Source organism: Myxine glutinosa, chromosome 8 (genome assembly GCF_964187855.1).
Source record: "Myxine glutinosa chromosome 8, kmMyxGlut1.1, whole genome shotgun sequence".
Taxonomy (NCBI): Eukaryota; Metazoa; Chordata; class Myxini; order Myxiniformes; family Myxinidae; genus Myxine; species Myxine glutinosa.
Genome location: NC_136268.1, coordinates 90,626,934 through 90,647,965, shown reverse-complemented (window position 1 = coordinate 90,647,965; position 21,032 = coordinate 90,626,934). Strand labels below are relative to the sequence as shown.

Here is a 21,032-nt window from a genome sequence, read left to right as displayed (position 1 = left end):
TTCACACTCGCTGCGGAAGTGGCGATTCGGCCTCGTGGACACGAAGACCCGAGGGGGCAAAGGAGCTTGAACCCCCCCCCCCCCCCCTCTGTACGTCGACGGGCTTCGGGAGATCCGCAACAATATATATATATATATTTTTTATATATAGGATTGAAGTTTATTGAATGACCGAGTTGATCATTGTTTATACTTTGAAAAAAAAAAAACTGTTGAAAAGACTGGATATAAAGTGGCACATTCTAGTAAAGATGAATAATATCAAATTCACAATAGGAATCCAAAGCCTGGTGTTGGCTTATCGGTTAGGGTGCAGGCTTGGGATGCTAGGATCCTGGGTTCGAATCCCGGTCGATCGCTAAATTAACACCAGGGGGGTTGACTCAGCCTGTCATCCTTCCGAGGTCGGCAAATTGAGTACCAGCTTGCTGGGATGAATGATCCCGGTGTATACCCCAATTTAGAATAGGTACATCGTATCCCTGTGCATCATAAGAGGCGACTAAGGGTTGGCGTCAGGAAGGGCATCCGGCCATAACAATATTGCCTCAAACAGGGAACCATGATTGTCATGGGGCCCGCAAGGCTAACCCCCACTCGAGCGGGGAAAATGGCCTTAAAACGATCATTCATTCATTCATTCATTCACAATAGGAATCCAAAATATTAAAAACAGAGTCTTAAAGTTATTTTTACCATCAGCAGAGAGCAAAGGAGCATGATGGCCTGACTGCGTTGGCATCAGAAGTGGGGTGAGCCGGTGGAAGATGGAAAAGTGGCCACAAGTTAGGGCCTCCCGACATGCTTGTTCATCCATACGGAGTCTCTGTACTAGTCTTGGGAACCAGATATGAACAAGTTTAAGGACAATGAAAAAAACGTAGCACATGTTGATTTAACTGCAATGATTCCAAATAAAATTGCTCTCTCTCTCTCTCATGCACAGATTCCTCCCATCTCGTCTAAAGCTGTCATACCCTTCCTCCCATCCATGGTAAACACTGAATATTGTGGTGAAGCAGTTGCCCCGAAACAACTTGCCTTCACCTCATGGAAGGCAAATCCAAAGTCTGAAGGCAATCTCAGTTCCTTTCACAAAGCTCGGAAGAAGTGTGTGTCCACCCTCAGGAGAGCCAGGAAACACTATCTCTCTACTCTCAAGACTGAACTCTCAAACCTGTCTCCCTCTTCCAAATCCTGGTGGCAACTGGTGAAATCTATTTCTGGTGTTTGTTTCCCCTCCATCCACCTCCCTTACCTCAAATGGCTACACAGCTGACACTGCACGTGAAAAAGCTGAATGCCTCAACTCTGCCTCAAAATATTGTGTCCCAAACCCATCTCTCTCTGTACCCATCTTACCTAATTGAACCCAGCTGCTCCTGGACTCTGTGTCCTTCTTTCCCGACAAGGTGCACAAGTTTCTGTCAAACCTTGACTCCGATTCTGCAACTGGACCAGACAGCATCAGCCCACGGGTCCTAAAATCCTGCTCTGCCACTCGATCTCACCCTCTCTCTGTTCTCTTCACCCTCTCTCTTGCTCAAGGTCATCTGTCATCTGCTTGGAAATCAGCCAACATTGCCGCTTTACACAAGAAAGGTGCAAAAACAGATCCTTGCAACTACAGACCAATCAGCCTGCTCCCAATCATCAGCAAGGTCATGAAATCGATCATCGCTTCTGATATTAAATCCTTCCTCTTCTCCAATGACTTGATCTCGGATCATCAATTAGGTCACTCTGGACATGCTGCCTCTGCTGTCTCAACAATGGAGGCCCTCAATGCCAAACAGGAAATCAGAGCTGTGTCGCTTGACATATCTCGTGCCTTTGATACGATCTGGCACCCCGCTCTGCTCACCAAACTCGCCTCCTATGGTATCCATGGAAATATCCACACATGACTTCTTCTCGTCGTAGTCCACGTGTGACTCTAAATGGAATTCTCTCATCTCCCCCTTCCTGTTCAGGCTGGAGTTCCCCAAGGCAGTGTTCTGGGCCCTGTGCTTTTTCTGGTCTTCATTAATGATCTCTCTGACTCTCTGGAAAATCCTCTATCTTTTTTAAATCCTCTCTATCTTTTGGCCGATGACCCTACACTCTGCCGCTCCATCTCTCAACCCTCAGATCAGCAGGCAGCAGCCTCTTCAATGTCTGCAGACCTAGATAAAATTACAAACTGGTCAAACGAGTGGAACATGTCTTTCAATCCTGACAAATCTCACACTCTCACTATGCCTCTCCGAAAAGACCGTCTGGGAAACCCTCCGATTTACTTTCTGAACAATCTTCTTGAAGAAGTTCTGTCATTCAAGCTTTTGGGTCTCACTATCTGCCATGATCTTTCCTGGGAAAACCACAATTCCAAGCTGGCCACCAAAGCCAGTCGCCGACTGGGCATCCTCCATCGTGCAAAGTCCTGCCTTGGCACACCTGAGCTCCTCACCACATACAAGGCTTTAATCCGCAGCTAAATGGAATACTGTTCTCCCCTCTGGGCTGGTGCTCGGAGGAGGAGGGCTGGTGCTATAAAAAAAAAAAATCTCAGACCAAGAAACAAAATCAAAGCCATAAACCAACTAGCAGTACCAGTGTTCCAGTACAGATGCAGAATAGTAAATTGGCCACAGGCGGTTATCAAAAAACGATATCAAAACAAGGAAACTCCTCACTATCCACAAAATGTTCTACAAAAATCAGTGCATCCCAAGAATGTATCGGCCAAGGAAAGTAGGAGGCGGCAGCCTGATGGAACCCAACTGTAGGGTTAGAAGAGTGCATGAAAAGCTCAACAGACTACCGAATAAAATTTGTGTACAAGCATGAACACAACAAGCCAGAAAAGGTATCTCACTCAACTTGCAAAAAACTTCCAAAAACAGGTGTGAGTAGAACATGTCATGCACAAACCGAAACAGCAACGAATACAGCCCCACCGATTGCAAAAAAAGAAAATTACAAGATGAAATACCAGCAGATATATAGTGACAACTGGGAGAAAGGCAAAAGAGCAGGGAAATGCAAAAATAGTTGACTGCTTGGGGATAGACAAAGAAGGATCACTGGAATGGCTAAGAAGAGGTCAGCTGAACAGGGACGGAGAACAAATGATTATTTTATCAATGCCCAAGAACAAGGACACTACACCAATGGATTAAAAAAGATGGCAGGACCGAGTCAATTGGAAAAGTGTAGTTTCTGCAAGTTAGATACAGAAAGCAGGAGTCACTTTATATCGGGAAGGAAAAAACTCATATCAGAGCAGCTGTACACCCAAAGGCACAACAAGGTATGTAGAGTAATCCACTGGCACATCTGCAGAAATTTAAATAACCCATGTTCCACAAAAGTCATGGAAACATGAACCAAAAGCAATCATTGAAAAGAAGGACATAATGCTCATGTATGACCTGATCACATCCAGCGTGAACATAGAAAACAAAGCATTGCGACCGGACATAGCAAGTACTCAGGAAGAAAAAGGAAAAGGCAGCATTGCTGATTGAGATATCAGGACCCAGGGATTTGGCCTAAATAATGCAGAAATCAAGAAAATGACCAAATACCAAGAGCTCAAGAATGAGGTCAAGAGATTGTGGAAGCTGAAGATCATTGAAAAAAAAAAAGAAATACAGTTGGAGGCAATCCGAGGTTCAGTGACGATCCTGAAAAGAGACCTTGGAATAAAACTCTGAGAACAAAGCAACCTAGTCCATGAATCCCAATCCTTCACCGAAACGGGGGACGGACACACGGACGGACAGACAGACACACACAGACACAGACAGACAGACAGACAGACAGACACACACACACACACACACACACACACACACACACACACACACACACACACACACACACACACACACACACACACACACACACCTTCAAACCAAAGTTTGTTACTTGATTCTACTCCCACAATTTTTCATCCATCAACTGTACGTACACTTCGTCGGGCTGAAAATGGGGAATACAAAGTCTAACTCTAAATTAAAGTGCAACAGAGCAATGGAGAGCACTTCCTTCAATCAGGCCAGGCTATACACCGCCTATCGACCGTATTCGATACAACGATCATTGGGCCAAACCAGAACCTCCACAGAAAGGTAAGAGACAGTGATTGGAGGATTTTACAGGTAAGATCGGCATGTCACGTCAAATACAAGGTTATGGTCGGCATCCGTGACATCAGTTTGCTCTTCCTCTTAAATTTATCCCTCCTCGCTCCCAATTCTGTTCTCGATAATCTACTCCAATTAACCACCCTCGGTTGCAGGATTAAGACTCCTCTCCTTCGAGCCTTAATAGTTGATCGGCGAAATAATACAGTGTCAAGTGCTGTACAGGTATCGCACCTTGCTCTATCCACATCCCGACAGAAATGGCGGACAGCCATCGTTATCCTCAAGGGAAAACGCATCCTCGTTGCGCCCCAAGGAGGTTGCAGACAGGGAAGGGAAGGTTTCACAACAAGCTCGTAACCGCATCACGGTCGGTCGGACAAGGAGGCGGTTACATCCTGATGTCGCGGTCGCGCTGCACTACCTCCTTATCGTTGTACATGTACGTACATGATTCCCTATCGTTATACATATTACATGTACGTACAGTATTACCGAGTACTTTCTATAACTCCATTTCCCCCCCCCCCCAGCTGGGCTGGACGATCTCCTCGCACACCACGTGATTTGTTGTTTTTGTTCTCAACGTTTATCGTTTATATATTGATTTATTTTATTTCCTACATAGTTCATTCATAACTTTTCGCGGTCCTTTTCTCGAAAGAAAACGTTTTTCAGTCGCATCGTTCATGTTTTTGTTTTATTCAATCACGGTCTCTCACTCCAGGATGCCCCGCCCCTTTTTCCGTGCGTTTTCCCGTTTTCCCGAACTCGTCTTCGTTTTCTTCTTTCTCTTCCTCGTAGACATCAAGGTGGTTCTCTTGTAATGCTTTGGATGATATCTTGAGTTCAGGTACTGTCGTTTTTTTAAACCTTTCATCTCGATGTGAACGGGTCTTGCTTGCAGCCGAATTTGATTTCGAAACTTAGTAAGTTTGTTGTTTTTGTTTTTGAACGATTTAAAAAGTGTCAGTGTCCACGCACCGTCCGTGTCCACTGTCCTCTTCCACGCACCGTCCATGCCCACGCACCGTCAGTGTCCACTGTCCTCTTCCACGCACCGTCAGTGTCCACTTCCACGCACCATCTGTGGCCACTGTCCTTTTCCACGCACGGTCTGTGTCCACGCACCGCCAGTGTCCACTGTCCTCTTCTGCACACCGTCCATGCCCACGCACCGTCCATGTCCATGCACCGTCCATGTCCACTGTCCTCTGCACACCGTCCATGCCCACTCACGGTCCGTGTCCACTGTCCTCTTCCACGCACCGTCCGTGCCCACACACCGTCCGTGTCTACTGTCCTCTTCTGCACACCGTCCATGTCCACTATCCTCTTCTGCACACCGTCCATGTCCACTATCCTCTTCTGCACACCGTCCATGTCCACTATCCTCTTCTGCACACCGTCCATGTCCACTGTCCTCTTCTGCACACCGTCCATGTCCACTATCCTCTTCTGCACACCGTCCATGCCCACGCACCGTCCATGCCCACGCACCGTCCATGTCCATGCACCGTCCATGTCCATGCACCGTCCATGTCCATGTCCACTGTCCTCTTCTGCACACCGTCCATGCCCATGCACCGTCCGTGTCCACGCACCGTCCATGCCCACGCACCGTCCATGCCCACGCACCGTCCATGCCCACGCACCGTCCATGCCCACGCACCGTCCATGTCCATGCACCGTCCATGTCCACTGTCCTCTTCTGCACACCGTCCATGCCCATGCACCGCCCGTGTCCACGCACCGTCCATGCCCACGCACCGTCCGTGTCCACGTACCGTCAGTGTCCACACACCATCTGTGTTCCCCATTCGTGTTTTTATTCAAGTTGTACAATTTTTCCTCTTCCTCTTCTTTGTTCCATAAGCCATTGTATTGTACTTTGTAAAACAATGCACTTCTGATGTAAATATAATTATAAAGACGAAGGCCGTGAAGCTCCCATATTTGTACACCTATGGCTTTGTATGTGCTTTTCCCCTGTTTGTTCTTTACACCCTCTTGATTTTTATTTTTCTCGCCACACCGATTACTCTTTTTCGTGAAGGCCTTAACAAATTCCATCTTCTGGCCAGAAAGTCGGCCCATCGTGGGTTTTCGCTTCCCTTTAATCATAACGTTTTCCCTGACTAGGAACTTCAACGCAGGAGGCCATTCGGCCCATCATGGCCTGCGCAATGATTACCAAAATATTTAGTCTGACTCGGATGGGGTTCGAGCCACCGAGCCCTCAGACTCGGAGCAAACCCTTTAACCATTACACCACCGAGTCTGGTTAACGTAACTCCGATGTTAGGTCACCCTTATTGTGTATACATAGTTACGGTGTTACTATAACATGAATTCAACGTACCATACCAATATATTGCCGGCAGGGAAGCTTGGACTTTGAAATACGCACGCTCGCCTTTGATCTGTCGAGCCTGGATTCAAATGTCAACTTAACTTTAAACTGTCACCCTGGTGTTTCACATGCACACACATCAAAGTGTGTGCCATCCTTAGGATGGACGTTTAACCGGGTGGTCTCTCTGTCTGTTTGCATTAGTTGACCGATGTTAAAAATCCCACAGTGTCCTTTGCGAATAGCAGGCAATTATTTCCGGCACTCTGAACAAATGAGAAATTTCACTCGCCTTCATTCAAATGGCAGGCCTGGTCAGCCGTGTTATTGAAACCTTCACCAGCCGACCCAAGAATGAACGCGGGAATAATTGCGGACCCTCAAAGTGTGTGTGTGTGTGCGTGCGTGCGTGCGTGCGCGTGCGTGCGCTAACTATTACAAAACTTTTATGTAAGTCACCATATATTAGCTATATAACGCTATTGGATCAGGCTAAGCATAGTTTGTTTATAGCAGTTTACATTATTTTGTATCAGGTCTAAAAACACAATTGAAGAATGATATTTTTGCCGAGCAGGTAATCCGACGAGACACCTTTGCAGAATTATTTGTGTTGTGATATCTGCGTATTAATGAGAGATGAAGACGTAACTGCGGGGTATGAGGAATAAATGGATGCAGGAGGAAGTTATTTCGTGTTATTTGTAGTAAATAATTAGTTATGTACTGTAGCAGTTGTGTTGAGTGTGATACTGTGTACTGTGTAGTGTTGCAGAAATTGGCACCTCACGTGACATTGCAATGAAATAACTGACATTGACACTCAAGTGGAGTCGTACAGAGGTTCTTCTTTTTTTATTTATACTGCTGCGAGAACAGCATGAGGACTGGGAGGGGGGAAAAGCAAGGCTTACGAGGGCTTGAGCACGTTTACACTGAATGAGGCCAAGGAGGGAGGGGATGGTGAAGGGGGCGAGTGGAGACGTGGCAGCCGAGAGACCCACAATGCAGCTGTTGCAGCGTGCAGTCACAAACTCGATTTTCCTTTACCTTTCCTTCGCTCGAAAATCGAATTGCCTTTATTTACTTTCAGCACATATACATATATACATATATTTACATATACATATACATATTATACATATTTACACATATATATATACTTATTCTTTTTCTTTTTACTTTTTTTACTGCACATATACTTTTAGCACGTATACATATATATATAAATATACATACGACACATATATATATATACTTTTCTTTTTCTTTTTACTTTTTTTACTGCACATATACTTTTAGCACATACACACATATATATATATATATAGTTGTATGTACTGTAGGTTAGCTATATTTGTACAGCTGGTGTTTTGTTTGCAGTTCTATGATACTTCGTTGTTCATTGTCACGTATGTGTTTTTAATGCTCTCCCACGTATTATGTAAACTTCTGGATGTTTTATTTCCTTTAATGCCGCACCACTCTCCCCTTAGCAGAGGTTCATGACAAATCATACCTTTTGGTGAAAGGCGTTTCCATGTATATATCTATCATCATCAATAACAAAAAACTATGCAACGGAAGGATATATGGTACTTTTGATTAATCGCTCTTGAGAGGTAGTGACCATACTTTACAGGTGGTTGATTTAACGGCACGAGCAGGTATTTAAAGTTTTCCAGTATGAATGAATGAATGAATGATCGTTTTAAGGCCATTTTCCCCACTAGAGCGGGGGTTAGCCTTGCGGGCCCCATGACAATCATGGTTCCCTGTTTTGAGGCAATGTTTTTATGGCCGGATGCCATTCCTGACGCCAACCCTTGGTCACGCTCTTACAATGCGCAGGGATACGGTGTACCTATTCTGAATCGGGGTACACACCGTGATCATTCGTCCCAGCAAGCTGGTACTCAATTTGCCGACCTCGGAAGGATGACAGGCTGAGTCAACCCCCCTGGCGTTAATTCAGCGATCGACCGGGATTCGAACCCAGGATCCTAGGATCCCAAGCCGGCACCCTAACCGCTAAGCCAACGCCAGGCTAGTATGTGCAAGTAAAATTGATTCTTCAAATAATTGAGGTTGTGGAATAACTTACAACCGTCTGATTCGTTATTGTGTCCACGTCTGCTCCATACAAGGCTACACTCTGTACTACCATCTTCACAATTATCTTCTTCTTCGTTGAAGGCAACTTTGCTAATGGAAAAGGAGCAGAGCATGGAAATCGCAGAGGGTGCAAGACCAGAAAGGAGGTGGTTTGAAGACAGAGATCACAGACCTGTCTGTGACGTGAAAGAGACAGCTTCATCACAAGAAATGCCAATGACTTTGAAGGCCTTGGTTTCCATGGCATCAAGTTGAGCAAGGTGTGAGGCAAGGAGACGGGAGGTGTTTCTGGCAGAATGCGTGTGACCTGGAGGGGCAGTGGTTGAGCGGAGAGGTGAGAGCAGTGGAGCAAGAACAGAATAAAGGCCAAAACATTATCTGAAAGTCCAACACCCTGCCTCCTACGAGCAAGAAGCAGACCCTGCGGTTCAGCCTCCTAATGTGAGATTCCAATGACAAATGGCCGTCTGGAATTCGCCCATCTGAAGGTGGAGCCTCTATGAATTAATTTTACTGTACTCTTACAGGAGATGAGAGTTCTTAAATTCAGATTTTTTTTGCATTGCAGGATTTTTTTTAGGAACCTTGAAAAATAACTCCGTTCCAGAGTAAAAGAGACTAAATTCCACCATGGTAAATTGTGAAGCATCATTGCCATTCACTTGGACACTGGCAATGGATATGTCAAGTGTCATGCTGGAGTGAAATTGGAGTGGGATGCAATGTTCCTTTATCATTTGATTTTTGTTATACTCCAAAACTGGACTTGTCCTACCCGACTGACCTTTTTATTGTTATTACTACCGAACACCACTGCTCTTTTACCTTCTGTTCTTGTTACTCTCACATTCTCCTCCTTTCTCTTTCATATCATAAACCACTTTTCCTTTTCATTTCTAATGATGGAAAGGAGGAAAAATGATGATTTATATCTATCTATCTATAATTCCAGCAATCTCTGTGTGTATGTTTGTATGTTTGTATGTTTGTATGTTTGTATGTTTGTATGTTTGTATGTTTGTATGTTTGTATGTATGTTTGTCTGTGACCGCTGTTTCTCGACAACTACCGGTCCGATATACTTGAAACTTGCCAGGTATATTGCTGGGGACCCGAGGATGTGCCTTTTCAAGGTTTTAAATTAATCGCAGAAGTAGTTACCGAGCTATGTCCAAAAAACGATTCAACCAATCAGAGAGCAGCGAGCTATCACGTGTGCCGAACGTGGCGAACAGACTCTGCCTCGGATGGCACATTTGAGAGCGTATTCATTTATTTCCCGTCGGCAAACTATGTTGGCGCTATGTTGGCGTTAAACGATGTTTTAAAACTAATTAAAACTAATTTGCGATTCTTTCGCTTTCCTGCGATATGCGACCTTCCGGACAGTCAAATGAGGACGTCACTTCCGGACTTACGGATAGTCATAGTGACGCTGAACTGATGCTGAACGTGGCGAGCAGACACTGCCTTGGACGGCACATTTGAGAGCATATTCATTTATTTGACGTTGCAATCTGTGTTGATTGTTGTAAGGTACGATCGATTGTAGTACATACATATTTATATTTTGTACATATTCATTACGGGCACGTCACGGGTACGGGTACGGTACGGGTACGGTACCGGGTACGGTACGGTTACGGGTACGCCACGTACGGGCATGTCCTAGTATATATAAAACACAGTGTGTGTGTGTGTGTGTGTGTGTGTGTGTGTGTGTGTGTGTGTGTGTGTGTGTGTGTGTGTGTGTGTGTGTGTGTGTGTGTGTGTGTGTGTGCGTGCGTGCGTGTGTGTGTGTGTGTAATGTTACCGATAGACTCCGAAACGGAAAGGCTCACGTGCTTGATATTTGGCATAGACATGGCCATTGAGCCGGGGACGAACATGGCCGAGACAATATTTGACGAGATCCATATTTTTTATTCATATTTACCTCAGCGCATTTCAGCGAAGTACCCACTAATCTCAGCCAGTGCGAGCAGCTCGCTGATTCGCTCAGAGCGATCACGTGATGTTCCATCCCGTCACGTGTCACACGTTTGCACGTGATTCAGGGCGAAAAGCCATTGCGTTTTTCACCTTTATGCGACCGTGTTTTGTGTCGATTTTGTGCGATATGAATTAAATTTTAATTCATATTTCGTGTTTACGAATTCGAATACGAAGGATTTCCCCTTTCCCCTTTCGATTTCGAATACGAATCGAATAGGAGCTTGAGTTGAGAGGGCGATTGTACGGGTCTCCCCTCCCCCACCCGGCAATGCCGGGTACTTCTGCTAGGATCACGTGATGTTCCAACTTTGCCGCCATAATCTCACAGTTATGCGTTCGCACGTAATTCCGTTTTTCACATTTCAGCGAGGAACATTGCCATTCACACCACATAGGTTTTTTTTCACTTTCATCTGATATTTGTGATTTATTTCAAACAAACTGTATTTCCCATCTACACGGCCATGTATTCCTATTAACGTTATGTAAAGTACATAAATGGTGTGGATTACGTCATTTGTGGATGTGATGAATTGCCAGTAACCATCTATATCCCTCCCCTCCCCTTCCCTCCTCCCCTTCCCTCCTCCCCCTCCCTTTCCCCCCTACCCTCCCCCCTCCCTTCCCCCTCCACCCTACCCTCTCCCCTTCCCCCCTCCCCTTTCCCCTCCCCTCCCCCTCCCTTTCCCCCATGCCCCTCCCTTTCCCCCCTTCCCCTTCCTTTCTGCCCTCCCCCTTCCCCATCCCCCTCCCCCCTCCCCCTCCCCTCCCTCTCCCTTTCCCCCATGCTCCTCCCTTTCCCCCCTACCCCTTCCTTTCTGTCCTACCCCTTCCCCTCCCCCCTCCCCCCTCCCCCTCTCCCTCCCCCCTCCCCCTCCACCTCGCCCTCCTCCCTCCCCCACCCTCCCACTCCTCTCCCCCTCCCATCCCTCCCCCTCCCCCATCTCCTCCCTTCCCCCTCCCCTCCCCCCTCCCCTCCCCCTTCCCCCTCTCCCTCCCCCCACCCTCCCACTCCTCTCCCCCTCCCATCCCTCCCCCTCCCCCCTCTCCTCCCCCCTCCCCCCTCTCCTCCCCCTCCCCCCTCTCCTCCCCCCTCCCCCCTCTCCTCCCCTCCCCCTCCCCTCCCCTCCCCCCTCTCCTCCCCCCTCTCCTCCCCTCTCCTCCCCTCCCCCCCGTTCCCCTCCCCTCCCATCCCACTCCCCTCCCCCCAGCCCCCTCCCCTCCCCCTCCCCCTCCTCCCCTCCCATCCCCCTCCCCCCGCCCCTCCCCTCCCCTCCCCCCACCCCTCCCCTCCCCTCCCCCCACCCCTCCCCTCCTCCCCCTCCCTCCCCCTCCCTCCCACTCCCCCTCCCTTTCCCCCCTCCCCCTCCCCCTACCCTTCCCCCTCCACCCTACCCTCTCCCCTTCCCCCCTCCCCTTTCCCCTCCTCTCCTTCTCCCCTCCCCTCCCCCTCCCTTTCCCCCATGCCCCTCCCTTTCCCCCCTACCCCTTCCTTTCTGCCCTACCCCTTCCCCATCCCCCTCCCTTTCCCCCATGCTCCTCCCTTTCCCCCTACCCCTTCCTTTCTGTCCTACCCCTTCCCCACCCCTCTCCCCCTCCCCCCTCCCCTCCACCCCTCCGCCCTCCCACCCTCCCCTCTCCCCTCCCCCTCCCCTCCCCCTCCCCTCATCCTCCACCTCCCCCACCCCTCCCCCTCCCCTCGCCCCCCACCTCCCCCTCCCCCTCCCCCTCCCCCCACCCTCCCACTCCTCCCTCCCCCCACCCTCCCACTCCCCCTACCCTTCTCCCTCCCTTCTCCCTCCACCCTACCCTCTCCCCTTCCCCCTCCCCTCCCTCTCCCCTCCCCCCTCCCTTTCCCCCATGCCCCTCCCTTTGCCCCCTACCCCTTTGTTTCCGCCCTACCCCTTCCCCATCCCCCTCCACCCTCCCCTCCCCCTCCCTTTCCCCCATGCTCCTCCCTTTCCCCCCTACCCCTTCCTTTCTGCCCTCCCCCCCTCCTCCCCTCCCCCTCCCCTCCCCCCTTCCCCTTCCCCTCCCCCTCCCCCTCCCTCCTCCTCCCCTCCCCCTCCCCTTCCCTCCTCCCCCTCCCTCCCGCTCCCCCTCCCTTTCCCCCCTCCCCCTCCCCCTCCCCCTCCCCCTACCCTTCCCCCTCCCTTTTCTCTCCACCCTACCCTCTCCCCTTCCCCCCTCCCCTCCTCCTCCCCTCCCCTCCCTTTCCCCCATGCCCCTCCCTTCCCCCCTACCCCTTCCTTTCTGCCCTACCCCTTCCCCATCCCCTCCCCTCCCTTTCCCCCATGCTCCTCCCTTTCCCCTCTACCCATTCCTTTCTGTCCTACCCCTTCCCCACCCCCTCCCCCCTCCCCTTCCCTCCTCCCCCTCCCCTTCCCTCCTCCCCCTCCCTCCCGCTCCCCCTCCCCCTCCCCCTACCCTTCTCCCTCCCTTCTCCCTCCACCCTACCCTCTCCCCTTCCCCCTCCCCTCCCTCTCCCCTCCCCTCCCCCTCCCTTTCCCCCATGCCCCTCCCTTTCCCCCCTACCCCTTCGTTTCCGCCCTACCCCTTCCCCATCCCCCTCCACCCTCCCCTCCCCCTCCCTTTCCCCCATGCTCCTCCCTTTCCCCCCTACCCCTTCCTTTCTGCCCTCCCCTCCCCCTCCCCCTCCTCCCTCCCCCCACCCTCCCACTCTTCTCCCCCTCCCATCCCTCCCCCTCCCCCCCTCCTCCCCTTCCCCTTCCCCCTCCCCCTCCTCCCCCTCCCCTCATCCTCCACCTCCCCCACCCCTCCCCCTCCCCTCGCCCTCCACCTCCCCCTCCACCTCCCCCTCCCCCCACCCTCCCACTCCTCCCTCCCCCCACCCTCCCACTCCCCCTACCCTTCTCCCTCCCTTCTCCCTCCACCCTACCCTCTCCCCTTCCCCCTCCCCTCCCTCTCCCCTCCCCCCTCCCTTTCCCCCATGCCCCTCCCTTTGCCCCCTACCCCTTTGTTTCTGCCCTACCCCTTCCCCATCCCCCTCCACCCTCCCCTCCCCCTCCCTTTCCCCCATGCTCCTCCCTTTCCCCCCTACCCCTTCCTTTCTGCCCTCCCCCCCTCCTCCCCTTCCCCCTCCCCTCCCCCTCCCCCTCCCTCCTCCTCCCCTCCCCCTCCCCTTCCATCCTCCCCCTCCCTTTCCCCCCTCCCCCTCCCCCTCCCCCTACCCTTCGCCCTCCCTTTTCCCTCCACCCTACCCTCTCCCCTTCCCCCCTCCCCTCCTCCTCCCCTCCCCTCCCCTCCCTTTCCCCCATGCCCCTCCCTTCCCCCCCTACCCCTTCCTTTCTGCCCTACCCCTTCCCCATCCCCTCCCCCTCCCCCCTCCCCTCCCCTCCCCCTCCCTTTCCCCCATGCTCCTCCCTTTCCCCTCTACCCATTCCTTTCTGTCCTACCCCTTCCCCACCCCCTCCCCCCTCCCCTTCCCTCCTCCCCCTCCCCCTCCCTCCCGCTCCCCCTCCCCCTCCCCCTCCCCCTCCCCCTACCCTTCTCCCTCCCTTCTCCCTCCACCCTACCCTCTCCCCTTCCCCCTCCCCTCCCTCTCCCCTCCCCTCCCCCTCCCTTTCCCCCATGCCCCTCCCTTTCCCCCCTACCCCTTCGTTTCCACCCTACCCCTTCACCATCCCCCTCCACCCTCCCCTCCCCCTCCCTTTCCCCCATGCTCCTCCCTTTCCCCCCTACCCCTTCCTTTCTGCCCTCCCCTCCCCCCTCCCCCTCCTCCCTCCCCCCACCCTCCCATTCTTCTCCCCCTCCCATCCCTCCCCCTCCCCCCTCCTCCCCTTCCCCTTCCCCCTCCCCCCTCCTCCCCTTCCCCTTCCCCCTCCCCCCTCCTCCCCTCCCCCTCCCCTCGCCCCTCCCCTCCCCCTCCCCCTCCCTCTCCCCTCCCCCCTCTCCTCCCCTCCCCCCTGTTCCCCTCCCCTCCCCTTCCCCCTTCCCTCCCCTCCCCCGCCCGGCAATGCCGGGTACTTCTGCTAGTATTCTATATTCCCCCTTCCACCTCCCCATTCTCTAAATTATAAACACTTATCACCCACGGGCAGAGAGGTGAGAGCAGTAGACAACAATCTCACCACCCTTTACCTTTTGTTCAAATTTTAACATCTTTCCTGATTCTTGTCATTTATCATTATATCTACTAATATTCTCCTCGAAGGCTGGAAAGGGTGGAAATGCGAATGGTTCGATGGATGTGCGGAGTATCGTTGAGAGAGAGGAAGACAAATGATGAATTGTGAAAGATGATGGGAATAGAGCCTGTGATTGATGCTGTGAAGAGGAACAGGTTGAGATGGTTTGGTCATGTGTTGAGGAAGGATGAAAGTGACTGGTTGAGAAGAGTGATGGAAATGAATGTAGAAGGAAGTAGAGGATGGGGAAGACCGAGAAAGACTTGGCTAAAGATGGTGGAAGAAGGAATGCGGGCAAGGGGGTTAACAAGGGGAGATGCAGAAAATAGGGTAAAATGGAGAAGATTGTCATGGGGACCGCAAGGCTAACTCCCGCTCTAGCCAGGGAACATGGCCTTAAAATGCATGTTGTTGTTGTTTGTTGTGTAATAATATTCTCCATAATAAATATTGTCTCTCGTGAGTGATTCGTAACTGTCTTTGCAACCCGCTATCCACACTAACCTTGAAATGTGTATCTGTCCAGAGGAACCTTTACCAACCAGGGGTCCTCAAGCACATATCTGGAGGGAGGTCTGCAAGATAAATTGGTAAAGAGAACCAAAATATCCATTTTTAAGCATGGTCGAGGCTCATGGAGGAGCTAGAGCAGAATGAAATGGAAAGAGGAAACACCAATGTGATAGTGAGAACAAGCGGAGGGGAAGAAGGATACATGTGGGTGAACAAGCTGCATGCAAGAGGAAACACAGCAAGAAGTGAAAAGTGGGGAGGAAATGAAAAATTAACAAATCAACTGACAAACAAAGACGTGAGGCAGAGTGGTGTGGGATGTGGAGGGGGCGAAATCACAATAACCTAGAAAAGGGGAAGGTTTGGGAATGGATATTTGGGGCTAGATGTGTATGGATGGAGAACGATGTGAGGGAATGATGAACAGACTTGATGTCCTGGAGGGAAGAATGGGACTGAACAAACTGGGGAAGTTAGTTCCACAGCCGAGAGAAAAGAGGAACAAATGAGTGGATGTGAGCAGAGAGCTTGGACTTTTGGAGTTCGACAAGAGGGTTACTGGCATAAAAATGATCAGTTTATGAACCTGCTTCCCCTCTTGTACAACCCCCGAACCATGAGCATCGTCTTCTCAATGTAACATTAAAAAGAAAATCGTATTTCATGAAAAAGATCACATGTCTCAAAGCATGCTTTCACCTTTTTCGAAAAGCTAAACAAACATTTCTGGAGAGACATTCTTTCGTGAACCGCGACCTCGACCTGCAGGCAGTTTGTGAAGTCTTTACGCTCTTCCACGTGGATTACCCGAAGCTGTTGTTTTCAATCCTCCGTTTTTGCCATTCTTTGATACAAACCTTTTTTCGTTCATGGGGATTTTTATTTCTTCATTACACATTCTATAATTAAAGGCAATGATGACCATTCTTCAAGTTTTAGTGCGCAAGGAGTTTTAGTGCGCAAGGAGTTTTAGTGCGCAAGGAGTTTTAGTGCGCAAGGAGCCCAACAATCTCACACTAAATCCAAAAGGAAACCGAAAGAGATAACTTCAATAGTCTCGACTATGGATCTTGGGATGAACTTTGTAATCCTGATTAAACAAAAAATTATTCCCATTAATATCAAGTTGCTTACTTAACCTCATGAGACCCAAAGTAGGCATACATTGACGAATTGTATTGTCGTTACCCTTGACACCAACACATGTGCCGATGAGTTTTTTTTTTCATCTTTTCTTTTAGGGTGGGGGGGTGAGGTTTTTTTTCTTTTTTCTTTTTTTCCTTCTTCTTCTCCTCTTTCCAGCCATCTGGAGTCCAGAAGCCATCCAGCAGACAACTCTTGAATCCGTTTCTTTTGCATAATTCGTTTTGGCTCAGTGCATCCAAACAATTTATGTCCACTGAAGTATTACATTTTATCCAAACAACCATTGACCATTTATAGAGTTTGTAATCACGAAGAATAATATGTTTAAATAATAAATTGCATCTTTTCTAAGAAAAATGCAAACTTGTGATGTAAATGTTTTGAAGTTCATCGGAAGTTTTTGACTCCAGCTGGAATTGTACAGTTCTCATATTGGTGGTGAGGGAGGAGGTGGGATGGGGTGGTTGCTATTTGTAACCAAAGAAGGCCGTTCACATTTGACATGCGAACCACCTGGTCCAAAATATATTGGCCAAAAAGCAATCACACACAAACGTTGCACGGAGTGTAACCCGGTGTGAAGTAGCCCCAAAGAAGACCAGACCACTTGCTACTCACGGTCCAGGCAGGAATTTGTAATTTCTTGGGAGGGCCATCTATAACTTGCCTATTTTTTTTGTGAAGGGCATTGTGAGGTCGTTAACGTTCACCAAGTAATGCTGGAAGACGGAATTCCCATTTTAACGTCTATCCGAGGGACAACACACACGTTCATGAATCCTCCTGCCTGCAAAACACCACAGTGACAGTTTACAGCTACGCTGAGATTCAAACCCAGTGTCGACAGCTCAGAGGCGAGTATGGTACACGTAACTCTTAGCTATCCTGCCAGCCAGTGCTTTCATACATCTGCCTATTAGTAATTGTATTGTTTGTGTTCATTTCTTTGCCTCATGCTAATTATAACTTTAAACATCAATGTGCTAACTTCTAAAGTGCAGTATGCATGGCCTCCTGGAGTTATAAACGCACCTGGCTTCAAGTTAACGTATTTTCACCCAAAGGATAGTGTTGTGTCTAAATGTAGCCATTTACGGCATGATCAAACATGTCAAGGTGTCTGAAGTACGTTGCCTTCAGAAAGTATTCACGCCACTTGACTTTTGTACACCGCTCCTTTCCTATGCCATCTCCAGGTGCTGCATGATGTCATTTCCGGGCACCGAAGGGGCCCTGGCAATGACGTACTCAGTTTTCACTCTGGTTTTGTTTGTTCGTTTGTTTGTTTTCTTGTTTGTTTGTTTGTCCCGGGCGATATCTCAGCCACCATTTGAGCGAGGAAGCTGAAATGTGGGCACAATAGTGAGCAAGTACTTTATCAAAAACGGTATTTTTTGTTTTTTGATTAATCAATTTATTGATGAGTTACTTATACTTACTTACTCGAGCCTGGTGTTGGCTTAGCGGTTAGGGTGCCGGCTTGGGATCCGAGGATCCTGGGTTCGAATCCCGGTCGATCGCTGAATTAACGCCAGGGGGGGTTGACTCAGCCTGTCATCCTTCCGAGGTCGGCAAATTGAGTACCAGCTTGCTGGGATGAATGATCACGTTGTGTACCCCGATTTAGAATAGGTACACCGTATCCCTGCGCATCGTAAGAGGCGACCAATGGTTGGTGTCAGGAAGGGCATCCGGCCACAAAAACATTGCCTCAAGCAGGGAACCATGATTGTCATGGGGCCCGCAAGGCTAACCCCCACTCTAGCGGGGAAAATGGCCTTAACAAAAACAATCATTCATTCATTCATTACTTAATTATTATCGATTAATTAAGTACTTATATATTTCCTTTCTCTTCTGGGCATTATCTCACGCACCTTTTGAGCTAAGAAGCTGATATTTGGACATGCCAATGACCAAGTGATTAGGCTGTAAAGGATATTTTTGATTTATTGATTAATCAATTAATCGATTAATTGTTTAATTATTTGATTAATGACTAAGTTAATTAATTTTTTTAAAGTTACAGATTCGGATGAAACGGTGGTGGTTTATGTATTCTATTAGCCAATTGATTGTTTATTTAATTTTTTATGATTATTTTTTATTTATTTTCATTATTAATCATTGATTTATTTTCTTTCTCATCTGGGCAATATCTCAGGCACCTTTTGAGCTGGGAAGCTAATATTTGGACATGACAGTGACCAAATGATGTGGCTATAAAGGATATTTTTGATGAATTGATTAATCAATTCATCGATTAATTATTTATTGATTAATCAAATTTTTTTTTTTTTTTTTTTTGTATACTGAATCGAGGCTCGTGAAAGAGCTAACATTTATTTCACAAACAAATCAACCAGACAAACAAAATATATAAAAAGAGGGAGCGGAAGACAAGATGGGGAGATAAGGGGAAGCACACAAACACAACATTTGAGAGCAGGGAGAAGTGTGGGAGGGAGAGGGCTTGGGGGGGAGGAGGCGTGGGAAGGGGGGGGGTGGGAGGAGGCGTGGGAAGGGGGGGGGAGGGGGTGGGAGAAGTATAAAACACAAGGACACCAAGGACTTCTTCCAGGACAGAAGTTGGTATTTGAAAAAAGTGGATTTGGGGTGAAATTAGCGGGGGTAGAAAAGATCAAGGTTTTGGATGGGGGAAGATGAGAGATGGTGGTGAACAGCTTTTTTAAAGACCTGGAGGGTGGAGTGGGATTGAAGAGAGTGAGGGAGTTTGTTCCAGAGGCGGGAGAAAAGAGGAATGAAGGAGTGAAGGTGAGCAGAGAGTCTTGATTTTGGCAGTTTAACCATAAGAAGGTTGCAGGCAGATCTTGTGCGACCTGTAGGAATATTTGGGGGACAGAGCCCAGAGAGAGCTGGGGGGGGGGGGGGGCAAGGCCAGAGAGGAGTCGGTAGAGGACAGAAAGAACACCAACCTGCCTGCGGTGAGTGAGTGAAAGGCCCTTGGAGTTAGCTTCATCGCGGGAGATTCCAATGATTCTGAACGCTTTGGTTTCAACAGCGTGAAGACGAGCTCGGTGTGAGGCAGGAGCACCAGTCCAGAGGGGAGAGCAGTATTCCATTGAGCTGCGGATGAAAGCCTTGTATGTGGTGAGGAGCTCAGGTGTGCCAAGGAAGGACTTCGCACGACGGAGGATGCCCAGTCGGCGACTGGCTTTGGAGGCCAGATTTGAAATGTGGTTTTCCCAGGAAAGATCATGGCAGATAGTGAGACCCAAAAGCTTGAGTGACAGAACTTCTTGGAGAGGATTATTCAGAAAGTGGATGGGAGGGTTGTCCAGTCGGTCTTTTCGGAGAGACATCGTAAGAGTGTGAGATTTGTCAGGATTGAAAGACATGTTCCACTTGTTTGCCCAGTCTGTGATTTTGTCCAGGTCTGCAGAGAGTGAGGAGGCTGCAGACTGCCGATCTGAGGGATGAGGAATGGAGTGACAGAGAGTAGAGTCATCAGCAAAGAGATAGAGAGGATTTTCAAGAGAGTCAGAGAAATCATTGATGAAGACCAGAAAAAGCACAGGGCCCAGAACACTGCCTTGGGGAACTCCAGCCTGAACAGGAAGAGGAGATGAGAGAAACCCATTCAGGGCCACACGTTGACTACGACTAGAGAGGAAGTCCGCCAGCCATGCGTGGAGATTTCCATGGATACCAAAGGAGGAGAGTTTGGTGAGCAGAGCGGGGTGCCAGACCGTATCGAAGGCACGTGATATGTCAAGGGAGACGGCTCTAATTTCCTGTTTGGCATTGAGGACCTCCATCCATTGTTGAGAAAGCAGAAGCAGCATGTCCAGAGTAGAGTGACCAGGTCTGAAACCAAATTGATGGTCAGAGATCAAGCCAATGGAGAAGAGGAAAGATTTCATATCTGAAGCAATGATGGATTCCATGACTTTGCTGATAATTGGGAGAAGGCTGATTGGTCTGTAGTTGCTAGGATCTGTTTTTGCACCTTTTTTGTGCAAAGTGGTGATGTTGGCTGATTTCCAAGCAGATGGCAGATGACCTTGAGCAAAAGAGAGGGTGAAGAGAACAGAGAGAGGGAGTGAAAGAGCGGAAGAACAGGATTTTAGGACTCGTGGGCTGATGCCGTCAGGTCCAGCTGCAGAATCAGAGTCGAGGGTTGACAGAAACTTTTCCACCTTGTCAGGAGGAAAGGACACAGAGTCCAGGAGCAGCTGGGTACGACTGGGTACGGTGGGTACAGAGAGGGATGGGTTTGGGACACAAGATTTAGCTAGGCAAACACAGAGTTGAGGCATTCAGCTTTTTCACGTGCGGAGTCAGCCGTGTAGCCATTTGAGATGAGGGAGGGGATGGAGGGGGAACAAACACCAGAAACGGATTTGACCAGATGCCACCAGGATTTGGAAGAGGGAGACAGATAAGAGAGTTCGGTCTTGAGAACGGAGAGATATTGTTTCCTGGCTCTCCTGAGGGTGGACACGCCCTTGTTTCGGGCTTTGTGAAAGGAAATGAGATTTCCTTCCATTGGATTTGCTTTCCAGGAAACGAAAGCAAGTTGTTTCTGGGCAACAGCCTCACCACAAGATTCCGTGTACCATGGACGGGAGGAAGGGTATGACAACTGAAGACTATAAATGACGATGAATG

At 49.2% G+C, this 21,032-nt stretch overlaps 2 protein-coding genes across 16 annotated transcripts in view; one reads left to right on the top strand and one right to left on the bottom strand.

Annotated features, from left to right (window-relative positions):
* The window catches only part of NUDT13 (nudix hydrolase 13), a 92,072-nt gene extending 87,378 nt beyond the window's left edge, over positions 1 to 4,694 (bottom strand). The window contains exons 1-2 of one of the 3 annotated variants that reach the window (XM_068102748.2): positions 4,365 to 4,694; positions 697 to 836 (exon numbers count right to left, since the gene is read on the bottom strand). In XM_068102748.2, coding sequence (XP_067958849.2) covers positions 697 to 836; positions 4,365 to 4,429 — 205 coding nt within the window. In that variant the 5' untranslated portion in view covers positions 4,430 to 4,694. Of the gene's footprint in view, positions 1 to 696; positions 837 to 3,569; positions 3,680 to 4,364 lie in introns of those variants that run through there. The other 2 variants (XM_068102749.2, XM_068102750.2) reach the window with 2 other exon arrangements.
* P4HA1 (prolyl 4-hydroxylase subunit alpha 1) overlaps positions 4,012 to 21,032 on the top strand; it is a 77,117-nt gene continuing 60,096 nt past the window's right edge. The window contains exons 1-3 of one of the 13 annotated variants that reach the window (XM_078783489.1): positions 4,012 to 4,115; positions 15,268 to 15,331; positions 17,085 to 17,254. The gene's annotated coding sequence lies outside the window, so the exon portion shown is untranslated. Of the gene's footprint in view, positions 4,116 to 4,372; positions 4,573 to 4,850; positions 5,060 to 15,267; positions 15,332 to 17,084; positions 17,255 to 21,032 lie in introns of those variants that run through there. The other 12 variants (XM_078783490.1, XM_078783487.1, XM_078783495.1 and 9 more) reach the window with 12 other exon arrangements.